Source organism: Ylistrum balloti, unplaced genomic scaffold, assembly GCF_031769215.1.
Source record: "Ylistrum balloti isolate Yb309-2 unplaced genomic scaffold, AGI_CSIRO_Ybal_v1 Utg370882, whole genome shotgun sequence".
Lineage (NCBI taxonomy): Eukaryota > Metazoa > Mollusca > Bivalvia > Pectinida > Pectinidae > Ylistrum > Ylistrum balloti.
In genome coordinates, this window is record NW_026782502.1 from 1,079,109 (window position 1) to 1,096,823 (window position 17,715).

The 17,715-nt window shown below is 33.3% G+C and overlaps 1 protein-coding gene across 1 annotated transcript in view; it reads right to left on the minus strand.

The window, feature by feature from the left end:
• Positions 1 to 2,586: 2,586 nt before the first annotated feature.
• Positions 2,587 to 17,715, minus strand: part of LOC132559240 (titin-like) — a 90,821-nt gene continuing 75,692 nt past the window's right edge. The window contains exons 18-24 of the mRNA XM_060223857.1: positions 16,292 to 16,913; positions 8,232 to 8,333; positions 7,649 to 7,725; positions 6,428 to 6,728; positions 5,198 to 5,304; positions 4,148 to 4,369; positions 2,587 to 2,727 (exon numbers count right to left, since the gene is read on the minus strand). Of these exons, the coding sequence (XP_060079840.1) occupies positions 2,587 to 2,727; positions 4,148 to 4,369; positions 5,198 to 5,304; positions 6,428 to 6,728; positions 7,649 to 7,725; positions 8,232 to 8,333; positions 16,292 to 16,913 (1,572 nt within the window). The remainder of the gene's footprint in view (positions 2,728 to 4,147; positions 4,370 to 5,197; positions 5,305 to 6,427; positions 6,729 to 7,648; positions 7,726 to 8,231; positions 8,334 to 16,291; positions 16,914 to 17,715) is intronic.

Here is a 17,715-nt window from a genome sequence, read left to right on the forward strand (position 1 = left end):
AAACATGTGAGTTTACAGAAACCTAGCGGAAAGGCTATTTCTTGAATAAGAAATTTGATTTATGATATGGAACCACCGCGGAATACATGTGACGTAATGATTGCTGAGTACGTACATCGAGTTCAGACAACGCTCGATTGATACTCTGGTATTGACGTGACGACGTCAATCTCAACATATCAACTGAGAAACCTAGCATGGCTGACGGATGGTCGGTTTGAGAAAAAAGACGTAAGTCATGGCTTTCATCAACCAACAATTCCATAACACGGCGAGCGGGTCGGTACAGTCGGCGAACGGGTCGGATCAGTCGGCGAATGGGTCGTATCAGTCGGCGAAGAGGTTGGATACGTCGGCGAACGGGTCGGATCAATCGGCGGACGGGTCGGATCAGTCAGTGAACGAGTCGGATCAGCCGGCGAACGGGTCGGATCTGTCGGCGAACGGGTCAGATTAGCCGGCTGACGGGTCGGATACGTCGGCGAACGGGTCGGATACGTCGGCGAACGAGTCGGATCAGTCGGCGAACGGGTCGGATCGGACGGTGAACTTTTAAATACCCGGATATTGCCCTAACCTGCATGTCACGTTTTAATTCATTGGAATAGTGACACAGTTCTGAATATACATATGAATTTGTTAAAAAATGATCTGATTTATGAAATTAATTTTTGACATTTTCCCACTCTCATTGGATTTTCCGCGCTCGCTTCCTTGGCTTCAGAATTTAGGACATTAGCATCACTGACCAGTCTTAGACAGATGTGTAATGCAGTTTAATTCATTATTTGGCTCTACTGTAACTAACTCTAAATTATTAAAAGGTGCTATTTCACTTGTGTGTCTTTTGTTTAATCTGTGGTATTTGTTAAATAAGATACTGTTCAGATAAGATATGAAATCACCATATCAGTAGATAATTGTGTTGTATATTCACTTTATATCATAAATACATTCAGATATCATGAAAACTTCAATAAAGAAAGTCATGAACAAAACATAAGTTGGTTTTCCTTTTATTTTTCAAAACCACATAATCATGTGAACATATAAAGTTGTATAAAAATGTTCATTAGCACATGTAAACAATAAGGTCTATGGTTTCGTGTTTTACTACAAGGGTTAATGTTATTCAATGTGATTGTCTTCACATGTAAAAACATTCTTTTTAATTGCAAAACATTAATGTTTTCCACGCTGATCTTTATATGTTACCTAAAAGTTAATTTTAAATTTTGCAGGAAATTTTAAATCCAGATATGACAAATAAATTTACATAATATTAACAAATATAAATATATCAGTGTTTTGTAGAAATTTCGGTGTTGTTTTCAATATTTCTTATATTTTTATTGATTTATTTGATCGATAAATCGATTGCTTGATGGAACCGTGTGAAGATCTTAAGTAAACGATGTACGAGTTATTTATCTATGATTATATAGAAAATATTTGCCTTCTTGTGAAATATAAAACAAGGTATGCTTTAATAAATATATATAAATCTATATCGATCACAGATAAATATCAAAACGAGATAAATGACATTTAATATAAAATATGAATTATTGTACTATAAACGTTAAGATGGAAGATGACTTAGACTAAAACTACTATACTACTTTATAACTAACAATAAAATTCCGAATGAACTTTATGTTCTCCGTGTAAAAATATCAAGTGTAACATGAATAATGTTGTATTGATTAAGTACTGTAAAGCTATATGTATGAAGTTTTACATCTTCTCTAAAAAAAATTGACGAACTTGAGCAACATTTCATAAATACTACACTAATTGTGAAACGTATAAACCGTGATTAACTGATGAATATATACCGTATATAAAATATGAAACATATTTTCATACATCTTTCAGTTTAATGTCTGCAATGAGTTATGAAAGAGGTATTAATCTGTCAGTGTTGAAAAACATGTTGATTGTATAAAAATATTGTACAAAATCGAGCCTTTTATAGCTATAGAATTAATGAAATCTTAGATAGAATCAGTTTACAGCAATTCCTATTCCAAGGGAGATAACTCATCCCACCGTAAACATTTCTATCTTTGAACACTAAGGTCGTGAAACCATTATTGTGAAGGAGAAATTCTTTAAAAAGACCGAAACAACGTCATATAATGTGTAAGTGCACAATACAAAGTAAGCTGCATTTGAAGATGCTAGTTAAAAGTTTTGTCATCTTCACTATTTCTCCATAATCAAACTGGACTTTATCTCAGAACAGGGCTATAATGTTTGCTATATAAACAGTTTATGTTAAAATATCATAATTCAAAAATCGGTTATATAAAGAATGTTTAACTCATCATGAAATATGAAACTATAACATACATCAACAAATACATTGTACATGTTTAATGCTATGGAGACAGTTTGGTGTACTCCTAATATGTAGCAAAGTTCGTGCTAATCAATCCATCAATTTTTTAAGGATTCGTCGTCATTATACTACATGTACATTTCAATCAATTATAACACGACATTCGGACATCTCAGTATGGTTCATTAGAGACAATATATAGTCGTAAATGCTAGAGGACTTTTGGAACGTCTCTAATTTCTTTATAAGATTGTACATTCATCCGTTTCGTTAGCCTTGGGTCCACCAGAGAACATGTTGGACAATCCCTCTGTCAGAATACCTGTCATATCGTTCATCATCTTAGGGAGGTTGTCCATATCCATTTGTCCGGATGCTTGATTCTGCGAAGAAATAAGAATGAATTTCTATAAAAGTGTGGAGATAAGGTGACATTGAGATTTCAGATTTCTAATTTACCAGTTCAACTAAATACATGCTTTAGAATTGAAGACTGATTACACTATTTACATGTAAACGGTTGCTATTATAGCCTTATAAGGTCATATTCATTATATGTTTGCGACCATATCAGTGTTCGAGTCACATATCGTTTTAAGAGGAGAGTTCGGAATACCTAAATTTCGACCTCTCAGGATGACGGTTGAAGGAGACAAAACAAACCGATCATATTTGCGCGGATTTATCTAGTTATCTTTCATGAAATATGATTTAAATTTCGATCGTGGATCATTAACATCCTGACGTTGTGATGCTTGTTGTACATATAAACTATGGCGGTGTATAGAAGATATCTTGTACAAAACTTCCCAGGATGATATTTAACCTCGGCTGATAATCACGAATATACAGCCATGTGCAGAACTGAATGATTTGATACTACAATGTGCATACAACCCAGAATAGTCCATGTGTGCATGAGGTAGATTTACACTATTTTTCATTTTAAAAGTGGTCAGTTTTGACCGTTACCCTTAGCAGATGACCATCAGACCTGACCATTTGTATGCCTTCTTGGTGTAATGTTACGGACTGAATCTGTTAATAAATATTGTACACAATGTTTGAAGGAACGCATGAATTCACTGATAAATACACAGTGGAACCACGTAATTAACACACCTTTCACTAAGTGAAGTAGGAGGTATATTAATGTAGTTTACATAAAATGTTCGTGAACTCATGACCCCTGATTATCGACTATATTTGCCTTTGAAATGTTCATGGACTCGTAACCCCTGATTATCGACTACGTTTGCCTTTGAAATATGACGTCAATTCTGCTGTTATAAGGTCAATGCTCACGTTTACTGGATACCTATCTTTGGATGGATCACGGGCCAAAATATCAAAAGATGTACATAGTAGCATCACGTATTACATAACTGTGCATTGTACAATGTCATCAGACGGGATAAAGACGAAAGCAAAAAGATAATCTTTAAAATGTATAAATATTCTGATATCAAGGTAATTTTGTAACGTAGGACCATCGGGAAACGAAAGACAAACGTCTGAACTGTCAATAAATGTACTGTCGATAATTTAAAAACGATAAGTTGGTTTTCTTAATTTGTATAGTTTGTTTAATACGAGGGTCTACTATTTCGCTGGTGACTCGGATGGACTTAATAGAAGTTTATCTACACATCGGTTCTCTCGTACACATATTATCCTGATTTGCATATTTGATTAACTTTAGAAATGTTTATTGGGTTAATAATTTTTTTTATCAGAGTACATCGAATAATTTTCCAGATGATATGTCTAACTGAATAGAATACACTCTCTGTAACTACCCACCATTGCATCCTGGATATTTTTTGGCAGAGGGCCAATCTTTTCGATCTCCTGCGACAGCTCTACAACCTTTGCCCCTCGAGCCTCTTTTTCGTGTGGTTCATCATCCTCCGTTTCTTGGTCAAATAATTCCTTGATTTCAATGTATAAATCCAATTGTTTCTGAAGATTTTGGATCTGTGTTTCATCTAAGATGTTCCTGCTCTGTTCAATCCACGGTTCGAGCTATAACACAAATCAAACCGTCAATGCATTAATCGGGTTATGGATAGTAAAATATACCATTTTCTCTCACAATAGTAAACAAACCTGTGCACATCACAATTCCTTAGATTATACACGGGTTTGCTTGAGCCGCCACAGAAAGGCAGATGGAACCTACGACCAGGAATACGCGATGTATTGATAGTGAAGACTGACAGAAAACGTTAATCAACATTTACTCGGTAGAGTACTCGTGATACAAATTAGAAAATCTCATTAGCGTACATGTATCCTCTCTTTGTGGAATACCCTGAATACACAGAATGAAACTTCCGTTTCAAGAACGAATACCGTCTTTCATCATTTCTATCAAGTTGTATTTTTTTCCGTAAGATCATTGATTTGGCTATCAGCTGTCTTACGTACTAATCAACGTACCCATAGCATGTATCATAAAACGTAATGCAGAATTAATGATAATCTAGCGCAAACTTTGAAATAGAAATTGTGGTAAAATGTAACGATGGTAAAATGTTTGAAAATTACTACTTTGTTTGTACATGCATACAATTCTAGTCATCTAATCAACTTAGGGTTTGACAATAATTATTGACATATGCATCTCATCACACCTGACTTGACAAAAATCCAACAAATGACCTTTACCTTTCAACACCAATTTACAATAAGTAAAATAAGATACTATATAACTAAATAATTCAATAACCTTTATTATTCAGCTGTTCTGTTCTTACAGAAACTCATCAGTGATACTTCGTGGCCTAAAGTTTTGGATCTTAGAAGGCGATAGACGGTATTATCAAACTTGTATGTAAGATAGAAACCTACTTTCTCAATAGCAGCTATTACAGGCTTGTAATACAGGGCCTTGTCAAATAATCTCATCATTGGCTGGGCCATAGTGGAGGCTTGTTGTGTCATACCCGTCATCATACCTGTAACAGAGGGCGTTAATCTCTTAACATGGTACATAACAAAATATTTTGTACATGGAAAGTTGTGACACTTTTATGATATTTCAATGAAACAGAAAAAAAAAAATGATATAAACAGTACATCGACGGCAGCCATTATCCTACTGGTAAAGATTTTTAAGGTTGTATGATAAGCATATATTTAGAGAAACGAAGAAAGAACTTGCACGAGATAATATAGAATTTCAGTGATTCAGTGGAGCATTTCTGCAGCCTGAAGGATGAAGAGGAAATTACAAAACTTTGATCTATTTGTACACAGTGTGTATCGTGAACTGTACATAATCTTTAGTTTTAACAATATCGCAACTACATTTTATTCCATTTTGATATACATGTGGTGTTAAATCTGTTTATAGGACCACAATATCTTATACTTAAATGGATTTCTACAACCAGAGGACAGTACAGACGGTACAACGATATATGAAGACGATGAAACAGAAGACGCTTACCCCTCCGAAACACCTGGTCTCATTTGCATTGTGCTTTTTCAGGATTCGTTCATTTGTTCATGAGTTTTGCCTTGTCTTATCAAATTTGGATATAGATTGTGCTGACATGTCGGAGTGTTTTTATTGTGGTTGTACTATTTAACATCAAACCCAGATCTTTGAGCAGCTAGGGTTTAAGAAAAGGTATATATTGCTAAATTAGCAATATAGTTATGCCCTTTTTGAAATTGAAGATCTTTGAAAGAACTCTTACATAACGCAGCATAATTTCCTGAGACACTTATTGTCGTGATTGGTTGTTGAAAAGAAGTTTTCTTTATACATATATACACCGAAAATATATAGATAAAATCAGGTGTTTTGGAAGAGTAACCGTTTTCTACTTCATTGATACAAAACGTGCTTTATATCTAGTTTAAAGGGCACATATGTTTATATACGGAATACATAAAAATGGTAGATACGAAAATACGCGGCCTGTCTCTCTTTCTTCTTTTTTTCGTTCTGTATGTTTGTCTGTCTGCCTTTCTTTCGCTGTATTTCTGTCTGTCTGTCTGTCAATTGTTATTCGTGATCAAGTTGCACCTAGCAAACAAATCATGATATTGAATATGCCACTAAATTCTTACCTCCAAGCGACTCGCTTACTCCAGATTTGCTGATGTTTCCATCCTCGGTCATTGAATTACCCAAACCAAGGAACATTTTTCCGAAAAAGTTATCCATTTTACTCTCGTCAAAGAAATCCAAGCCTTCATTTTCACCTTCACCTCCCATGAAATTTTTCATGAAATTTACGTCGTCAAAATCGTCTAAATCATCATCGTCTGAACTATCATCAACGTCGTCAAGAAAGCCAACTTTTTTTCCAAAACCAGAAAACGTTTTTTGCGTTTGAAATGCCGCTTGTCGCATTCCAGTAAACGTTCCCTGGAAATAGAGAATAAGTGATCTGACTTAAAACATTGCCCCAACATTTCAAATCTGAGTCCACTCTAACACCCGAGGTAAAAATGATCTCATATTGTTTATACTGCAGAGTGCTTTACATCCAGAAAATAAGCAAAAAATCAAGGTTTCATTTACATCTTACCAAAATGGTCATTATGCTTCACATTTTGTAAATACATACAAGCTATCCCAGATATCAGTCCGTTCCACAGACTTGTGACAAGGTACATCGAAGTCGTAATCGTGTATATGTATATCACTAAGGATATTGACAGACATAATGTATATGATGTAATATATGTAGATGTAGGTATCATATATTGTTTTAATCTGTCTGCTCTTAGTGATGCTACCCCAGATAGTGTGCCAACCTTGATCAAAACACAATATATTTTGGAATTAGTTTAGAGATTCGTTAGTGATACAAATATTTCCCATTAGATAATTCATTTTGCATTCATGTTGGCACAAGTCTATTCATAAACTGTCTAGTATGGATCGGTGAATTTAATGGACAGTTTGTCTACGGACCAAGTCTGAGGAATGGACTGATATTTGTAGTTGTTTATTTATGTATTATAGAAATGTGTAGTTTAGTAATCATATTCCATATTTTATCATTACATTCTATATTATAAATGTTATGCAGATATCCTGATTCATCTTTATGTACTTCTATAAGAAAGGTACTGTGTATTATGTTTATTTCTCTACAGAACGAGTTAGACTTTGCCTTTTGCCCAATTCGTTTTGCGTTAGGATCCTAGAAATAAAATTATGCTGAAATGTTGTTGAAGTATCAGTTTTTATTCTTCCATTTGTTTCGTGTATTTTGTACATGAGCGTCTGCACGTGTTTGATATCCAGAAATTCAGCGCTTCATTGCAATTAAAACTTACCTCTTCTATGTTTTCTTTCGCTGTCTGGTACCACTTCATTAGTTTCTTTGCGTGGTTTCTTGACAATTTCAGTTTGTCTGGAAAATGAATATGCAAATACAACATGAAGATACCAACATGTGAATATAATTATAACTAAAATGACATTTTATTTTCAGGGTCTAAATGACTTAATAAATTCATGTCGACATTTCAATACATTAAATCCCTTCATATTTGAATGATTTAGACCCCAACGGATAATAATCATAGTGTTTCTTTCTTTACAGGAACTCGTCTAAATACCGCATTATTTTCAAAACGATATTGGTTTACCAGCAAATTATAAAATTATATCCTCTCTACATTCTGAATATGGTGACTGTATCCATTTTCTTTAAAACTCTGTATATTCTTGATGTCATGGTTTTCTTTTGTTAAGAAGAATCTAAAATATTGCGCCGGTGTAAGGTTGAAAATTGACCCCCGTTGCAATTGGACCCGGGTTTCTATCAATTAGGTTTCATTTTCAAAATTACACCGGTTATCGTTAACGTTGTTATGTAGACACTGGAAAAATAAATCGATTTTAACCGAATATTACCTGGTAATTTTTCTGGTTTCTTAAACGTCTTGAACGCAGATAAGGCTTCTAAAATCCTCTGACTATCCTCCACAGGTAGATCCAATATACTCTGAGTTGGCCCTAATTAAAACAATAGGACATGCCCGAATTAGTTCAAATTACGTTTCCCTTGTAGTATTGCGTCCCTTCCTTTCCCAAGTAAACGTACCTCAAACTAAATTGAACTATCGTAAAATCATCTTAGATCTTAAACTTCATTGTTTTTCTTAGTCTCAGAGACGAGTAGCAAGAAGATGATAGCAGACTCAATAGGACCTTTGAACGTCTGTCGAAATAACAAAAATGACTAGACCGAGACTTGTTGCAGGAAAACAATTCCAATCGTTAGTTGGTAGTGTAATTCGAATCCAGAAAAAACGAATATTACATAACATGATATATTATTATTATTTTGATATCGATTTGGAAAATTGATTTTCTGGTTCGATATGAAATGCGAAAGGCCAGTTGGTATGACCTGTAATTTTCTTCTTCCTATTTTGTGCAAAAAAACGGTGTAGTCTTCCTCGATAGACATGGTAGGTGTTTCCGAAGAGCCCGATGAAGATATGTCTAGTCTAACGGTCGGTTTTTTTTCGCTTACAAAAGTTTTAAACCTGGCGTTGTTCCTTTATTGCAATCGTCTTATCGATTCTGGATGAAAGTTATGGTTTGTCTTCAAAATGTTCTTACCACTATGAAACAAATATCGACAAATGCCTTAACTTTTAGGAATGTAACTAGATAATCGAAAATTTAAACACAGATCTAGAAATTGTAACCTCCAAGTTTACCACTTATGATTAATTTCAAAGTCATTGTAAGTTTTCAGATTGTGTTGTTAACTACAAACCATGCTGCGATTACACATGGTGTTATAAAAGAAGTAAAAGGGAAAATGTATCAAAAGGACGTGCTGCCACAAAAGCTGGGAATGTGACCAATTTTCAACTACATCTTTTCACGTGTTTAAAAAACGAAACATCATTGTTATAATATTACAAAATGATATAAGGAAAAATAGTAGATATTTCAATGATAATAGCATCAGCTCAACCTGTGACCAAATCGAATATGTATCCTATCATACTTTCAAACACGCTTTGCTTCCTTGGAGGAAGAATCCAGGCAGGAACTATTTTCTGAAAAACTACAATACATAACGTACAAAATGTTACATTTCAGGATTTCTATTTTCAAATTACTCATAAACACAAAGATGGAATTTTTGTTTGAAAATGTGTTAATAATAATATCGTTTAGGGAGGTGAATAATGAAACCTGTTTTGTGGTAAATACTTATTATGAAGTCTAAGGTAATATGTTGGTATGTTCTTGTTAAGATACTCAGAGCATTGTCGTAACAGTGGGTTGTGTTTACATTGTCCAATAAGATTATGATGACTATAAAACGCCTAGAGAATCATCAGCCTGGATCTCTCGAAAGCTGTTAGTGAGTTATTCTGACAGTTATCGACATTCATGATAAATCTTGTTGGAAAGCTGTTTTAGTTAGTTTCAATATATCAGTAAGCGGCTGATGTAGGGGATATGTCCTTGTTTATCAGAACAGCAAAACCATCATGATTTTGAAGGGAAATAGTCTAGATCTTCGTACCATATTGGAATCACTTATATAATTACTGATGGTAAATAGTTTTTCGTACTGATTGTTTGTATCTCTATTGGATCGCTCTATCTAATTTTCTACAAGTTTAGCAGTGGTTCTTTTGCTTGCTTAATCGATCAATATTTCGCTACAAATACGAAGACGCCCATCGCCGAAAAGTAATTGTGATATCATATATATGTTGTTTAGTGGTGTTCAATAACTTCCTAATAAATAGTGATGTTCTTACGTTAATGTGCACATAAAAATAATGCTAAATCACAATTAGTATGATTCGACTATCTGACAATATTTACGGAAATCCCTGTAATTTTGTTGATGTACGTGTTGTACAGGGTCATCAAAATGTACCCTGTCCAAATAAGTGAATTATTATCATCAATATAAATCAATAGATTTTCGCTTAAATATATCTCATGTTATTATTTTTCAAGTTTGAAATACGAATTTTCTCATATTTCGGCAATATCTTGCTTTTTTGTTTAAGCTGATTACATGTTCTGCCGATGATTCCCTTAGTGTAGTTATTAGGTGTTACCTTCAACAAGAATTGCTTTGAGTAGGTGAAATAAAATATATATTTGTGCATTTCACAAGACATTGTCACTTGCATCCGAAATAAATTTGCTCATGTGCTTGATGAATTCGTTGTTAAATCACTCAATTGAACAAGAGCTACACAACAGGTGCCGTTGATGAAGCAAAAGACGCATACTCTACCGGGACACTTGGTCTCCTTATTCATTTTTCATATTTGTGTGTACATCTTTGTTTACGTTTTGCCTTGTTTCATCGAATTTAAGATTTAATTGAAATATTGGTATTTTTTATAGGGCTAAAACTAATATTAACGATATAACTGAAACCCCTAAAGAGCATTAACTTGTGTATAAGTGTATAGACTTTGTAAGTGATTGGTACAGATATCCTAAAGTGACGTGTCCTTTTCTAAATCATTGTAAGGTACAGTTATATATTTTAACCCGACAGAGTATGTATTTGCTTTGCATTTAATAGTGTTAATCACCCATCATTCTCTTGTACAATCTGATTGTATGTAATGGAGTCTGTTTGCGGTAACCTGGCGCCAGTTGTTCTACGGTCCTTTAACCAGAGGCTAGCCAAACAATCTCAAATTGTCGTTATTGAAAAAACAAGAGTGTTAAAGGCAAAATTAACACTCAATATATTTAAATCTAGTCTTTCTCGGCAAAATTATAGCTTGAAAATGATAAAAGATGCTTTAAATTTCGTTTAAGATATATCTGAAATTTTTCACTAGTCAATGGTTATCACCAATTAGCATTTGAACAACTGGGGTCTGCATGCCAAACTTTATTGAAATTTATGAAATCTATTGAATTTTGAGGTTAAAGCTGTTCCCATCTGGTTTTTGTTATTCTATCGACCAATTTTGATTTTCAATATTCGCATCCTAGGCTTCACGACTCTAGGGCCTTATTATTACTGACGAGTCCTAGAAAGACGAAACAGCTATTTATTGCAGTTTATTTCATTATTTGATTTTCTTGATGTCTAATTCTAAATTTATACTGAAAGGAGCTAATCACTGTTGTGTACTCTTTGTACTTCAAATATTGATCGTCGCAATCTCCTGACAGATTACGGACTAGCTGAAATTTATCCCTATACCAGTGGTTAAGTTAGTCTATCGACAGCTACACGGCATGATGTATGATAAATCATAACCAAATTACCGAAAAATATTTATGTCATTACAGACCATTCCGAGTGAGAAATCTAACTTTCGTATCAGTCTCAGTATTGTTTCGGAGTTACTACCTTTCATTACAGGATGAATATAACGACGGATGATGCTAGGACGTGTGTGCCGACTGCTGTATTTATTTCATACCAATAACAGATGTTATGTTATGAAATAACAATATCATATTTTCACTGTGAATTAGTCCTCACAAGGACTATACAAGTAGTATTCTATAAATATCCCAGTAACTCGATAACAAGCTGGCTTCAAAAAAGCTTATCCTGAAAGTAGGCCTGTAGTTTCTAACACGGGTAAATATGCATTTTCCTTACTTAACAGTATCATATTTTCATTGTGAATTAGTCCTCATCCCAAGCAGTCGTATTTAAATATGAATATCAAACACAACACCAAAGTAGAGGATTGTACAAAAGAATTGGATACAATAGAGTCAAATAATGCATTAAACTGCATCATACAGCCTTTCCTTCCTTCTAAGATCCGTCAGTAATGCTAAAGACCTAAATCATGAAACCTAGGAGACTGCGGAAAATTTAAAATAGATCGAAGGAAAGGTTAAATCTACAGACCAAGGTTAAGAGAAGAATCTACAACACATCCCGAAATTTAGCGTTTCAAGCTCCAGTACGTAATTGACACACGAATGATAATTTATAGCGTGTTAAAAATAGCTTGAGAACACCTGCATTTATTTCTAATCACATATAATTTTAAAAATAGACATTTTAAATCCGAAGACATACAAATATTTAGTTTTCACTATAAATTTTGATGGCCTTTTTTACTTATAATTGACATAAATCGGTCAATACGAGTGAGAAGCTTGAAATTGTTTATCAGATATTTAGTCTCAGTAAATCTTTTAAATACCCCAATAACTCGAAAACAAGCTGGCTTAAAAAAGGCTATCCTGAGAGTAGGCCTGTAGTTTTTAACACGGATAAACATGCATTTGCCAAAAAAAAAAAAAAAAAAAAACAGTCGCGTCTTATTTTCGAGTGTTTCGGATATTAAAGTACTGAGAAGAATTAAGCGTCATGAAAATGAGAGACGATGAAAATACATAGAAGATTTTAAGTGCAATACACAAGATAAATCGTACAAGGAAAGATAAGCAAAGGCATGATTAGTTTGAATTTCATTTTATTAAGGAAATGAAAAAGACGTGAGGCACGTCAGTTACAATTGCAAATAATTCATACAAATAAATATTTGAATAAATAATGGAACGTTTTTGTATATTTAGATATGTTTATATAAAAAGTCATCACATGTACAATACAACACAATGTTCAGAATGTAAAAGGGTCATTGTCAGTGTTATTAAAAAGAAAGAAAAAAATGAATTGCATATATTTTTTAATTTCAACACGCCAACCCGTGGCCGTTTGAAAAGAAGAAAAAAAAATCGCAGATATAATCTGTATGATAGGCTACAGATCATATGTTAACATTGATTCAAAAATGGTTTTAGTTGAATCAGTATCACCTTCATGATATCTATGCTATTTTCATATTAGAAATGCAATTCAAACAGAAATTGGTGAGAAATAGAGAAAAGAAATATATACGTATTTCAATTTCGGATACTTTTATTTGATTCTATCTCTGTGTAATGCTTAATTAATAAAAAAGGAAACTGAGACTAACTAGGACATTTTATCTTAGAGCAAGGCATGATTTCTAGTATTACACATCAGATACAGCAATTCTGATGAAAATTAGAAAAAAGGAAATGGATCATTTACTATTTTGTCTAATAAAAGTAGACTGTATGAACTAAACAATTGAAACGATTAGATATCATACTAGAAACAAAAATTCTAGAAAAGTATCATATAATTGACGTGAAAAATAATTACTGGCGACTTGAAAATAATATATCTATAATTTATTTGTTTCAAACGTTCTTCTTAGTCTGAAGATTGTGAATGTGTAAAATAAAAGAAACTATCATCAACAAAGCCTCCTATTATTACATAAACATACCAGGTAAATAAGATAATGATATTTCATGAACGCGTATGAAATATACATTTATACTTTTTTTCTATTAAAAATGAAATTCAAATAAATTTGATTAAAATTGATATGTATGAAGCCTTCATAAAGATAGGAGTTAGCTAATACAGATGGAGTGTGCATCTAATATAGGCAGTATAAGATAAAGCATTACAGGAAAATTAAAGTGACGCAAAATCAATTTAATTTTCGTTAGGTAAGCCAACACGTAATGTTAATACACCTAAGGTTTGCCTTTCCGAAATTATCAAATATGACGTCAAAATCATTGGGAAAAATATTTAATGATACCTCATTTATTTTGTCTTTTTCTAAATTCTGAAATACAACGTCAATTTTTTCGGGGAAAACTTTTGACGCCAATATTATTGATATTAATAAAAAACATAAAATGTTAAGGGAAACTTTCAAATAATGTTCTTTAATTTTCTACTTGATCTGATAGAGGAAATCCACTGTTTTTGTTAGGTAGCTAACAGTGGAAAATCATTAGGCCAAACAAGGGCGATAAATCATGTGATATGTTGCTTTTCGAATACAGGTTTTTTCTATTTGATAATATCAGATAATATATCCAAGTGTTAATATAAACTATAAACTCACTAAAGAAGGTGCTGCATTAACATATTTTAAATATATAACAATTAATATTGTAATATTTCGTTGGTGCTATAACTCTCGACAAACGTTTTCTCTATACCTATATATGAATCATATTCACTCAAGAGCATTCAAACAATGTACAAACGTCAGAATATCCGGTCATTGGACGTTCTGTAGAAAAAATCGTCAGAAGACGTCTTTCATTTTGTTGAATTGTACTCCGACTAGCGTAAATTTGTATATGCGGCAATGCCACATACGAAAATATCCCTGATTAAAGGACGAGATTCATTAATAACTCATGCACCAATTTCCACTTCCTCTTCCGATGACAGAGCCTCTTGTATTACAGATTTCGTCAGAATATCATGAATCCAGAATTCTTTCAAAAATAGTATCATATACAGTCGAATTTCATTATCTCAAAGTCGGCGGGACCGCGCGAAAACATCGTTTATCCAAGTAATTGATTTAATTGAACTCGGATGTTTAGCGTGAAATTTTGTCGGGACTGACGGAATACGTCGAATTAAATAGGGGTCTTCCAGTTATTCGGAGTTCGAGATAACGAGGTTCGACTGGATAATCAAATCATCACATAGTACGGTTCAAATATTTTCTATTAAATATCTAACAAATATGTCAAGATTAATGCTATTCCAGTGAAACGAAACTCATTTCTTATCACCATTATGAAAATCCAGAAACGTCCCCTGAAATTTCAGAAAACGTCTAGAATACATAAGGTTTATTTCCTAGACAAATTTGACAAAATAATGGGGTTACTCCATACCTTTTTCAGACTTGCATGACAATCTCTCACACGGTCAAACATATTAACTACTATGCATTACATTTCTTAAAAGGAATATTTTTCTTCAATAATGTCAATACAATAATCATGAAGTCGTTTCTGAAACTTGTACTGGAATCTTCGAATATATCATGATTTAATCTGCAAGTAAATAGAAAGGAGATGGAACCAAATGTTAGAACTAGATAATATGTTGTTTCACTATGCGTTGTGCCCCTTATATACAAACAATAAATGAATATTTATATATACATATTAGAGTACAATACTGACCATACAAGCAGCCACTTCAGATTTCAATTCAGATTTGCTACTTCCTGCCCTACTCAAAAATTCATCGCCCAATGTTTATTTAATGTAAATAATCAAATTTTCTATCCATCCTTTTTTTTAATTTTTCAAATTAAAACATTACGTAGTTGATAGTTATCCAGTCTATTTCCGTTCAATTTGATTTCCTTTAGATCTTTGCATATCAATTGAAATATTCAGAATAGAAAAGTTAATGATCTCGAGTTTAAGAGACAAGAAATATAATCGAAAATATTGAAGATTCGTTGGGATATAGATAGAAACCTGACGCTTATATTAAGAATATTTGGTCAAAGCCTCATCCTTCCTATATCTGCTAATGAAACTTTAATAATGACATTAAGTTGAAGAAACGCCATAAGGAAATAGTACAGGTAATGTATAAGGTAATAGATCCAAAGGGATATTGAATTTGTTCTTTTGAATTATATACATGTCTGTAATTTACCATGCATACTTTTTATATTGAAGCACTTGGCTTTGACATTTAATATGCAATCATTTGTAAGCTTATAACATTTAGCAATTATTGACCAATTTACAGACCATGTTTTTTCTAGTTCTTTTCCCAATTTTAGCCAAGTTTATTGATATTGATAATTTATGTACGTCAGATTGGAGATCAAGCTATGGTTATCTAATTCCTTCCAGCCTTTCTTGTATATCTATTACACATTATTGGACCAATTTATGAATTGATAAAGGGATATAACTTGATTTCATTTGCTGTCAAATATTGCTTGCCATAAAAGCGCCAGACAGTCAGTGTTTGTTTTAAAGTAATTTCAAAAGAATTATGCACATCTCAAGATACGTAAGATATTAACAGGAATCGGCAATGAAAAGATAACCAATATCAGGAGGAAAAGAGAAAAGCTACTCTTGATCCTACGTAGATGAATTCTCACCTTGTTTAGGTGCCTCTTCTGTAGGTGCTGGGGCCTCTTCCGTAGGTGCTGGGGCATCTTCTGTAGGTGCTGGGGCCTCTTCCGTAGGTGCTGGGACATCTTCCGTTGGCGCAGGGGCTTGTTCATTTCCCTCCTCCTTTGGCGCAGATGTTTCTTCAGTAGGTGCTGGGGCCTCCTCCTGGGGAGCTGATTGTTCCTCTTGTGGCGTTTCATCTGTCGTTGTTTCATCTCCCGCCTTCTCATTCTTCATGTCTTTCCTGACCTTATAACCTTTGAACCCAGCTTGAATTTTAGTTGCAGCTTTAGCTACATCAGGATCGTTAAGGTCAATGTCAACTTGGTCTTCTTTCGTTTCCTCTGTTTTTGCCTCTTCTTGTTTTGCTTCCTCTGTTGTTCCCTCGGATGGCTTCCCTTCATCTGTCTGTGGTGTCTCCTCTGAGGGTTTACCATCTTCCCCTTGAAGGCTTTCTTTAACTTCCTTTCTAGTTTTGTAGCCTCTGAATCCAGCCTGGATTTTCAGTGCGGCTTGTGCTGTCTCCGGATCATTTAAATCAATATCTACATCTTCTTTATCTTCTTCTTTGTTTTCCTGTGTTTCCCCACTTGGAGAAGATTCAGATTCCTGTACAAACATATTGAACTTATATCATCACATTGCATCAAAAATTGAAAGTCGCTCTGTAATAGTTTTGAATATTCTATGATAAATTAAACCTGAAAAGAATTATCAAGTATGGTTAGTGAACCTGAAACAGAAATTTAAGTTGCTATTTCTTATTTCATGTAACATAAAATAAATTACTTATTGTACATATGAAAGAAAGATAGATTTCTTAAAAAAAAACCATGTTATTTGAAATGTGAAAAATGCAAACAAAGACAAAGTCGCATCTGAAAACAAATGAAAATATATATTCTAATCTGCAATAAAAACGTTCAGTTATAAATTATTTAAAAAGAAATACACATTGCACTCATGCCATTAGTAATGATGAAATCTATACATTAACATATACTTATTCAAGCTGAAAAATGAAACAACACAGTGTGAATAACATCCTTCACATTATAAAACAATGTCATGTTATATCGCTCTGCGGTTCTGACAATAAAATATATGTAAACATATTAAACTTTGAAAGAAACAATAAAAACAAATCAAAGAAACGTGTTTTACAATGCAATAACACAATAGGGTGAATTACACACCCTATTGAAACTACACATCCCATTAAAACTTCACATGTTGAAAACAATCCAGTACAAAACAATCAAGAAATAGTACAAATAAATTCAGATAGTTTTATTCCTTATTCCTTAACCCTAATCCTTGATCAACGCTCTTAGCGCTTTTGATATTAAAAGTTCCTCAATTAGATATGCAACTACGGCATGTTAAGCTTGTGAGGATGTTTATATGAAAT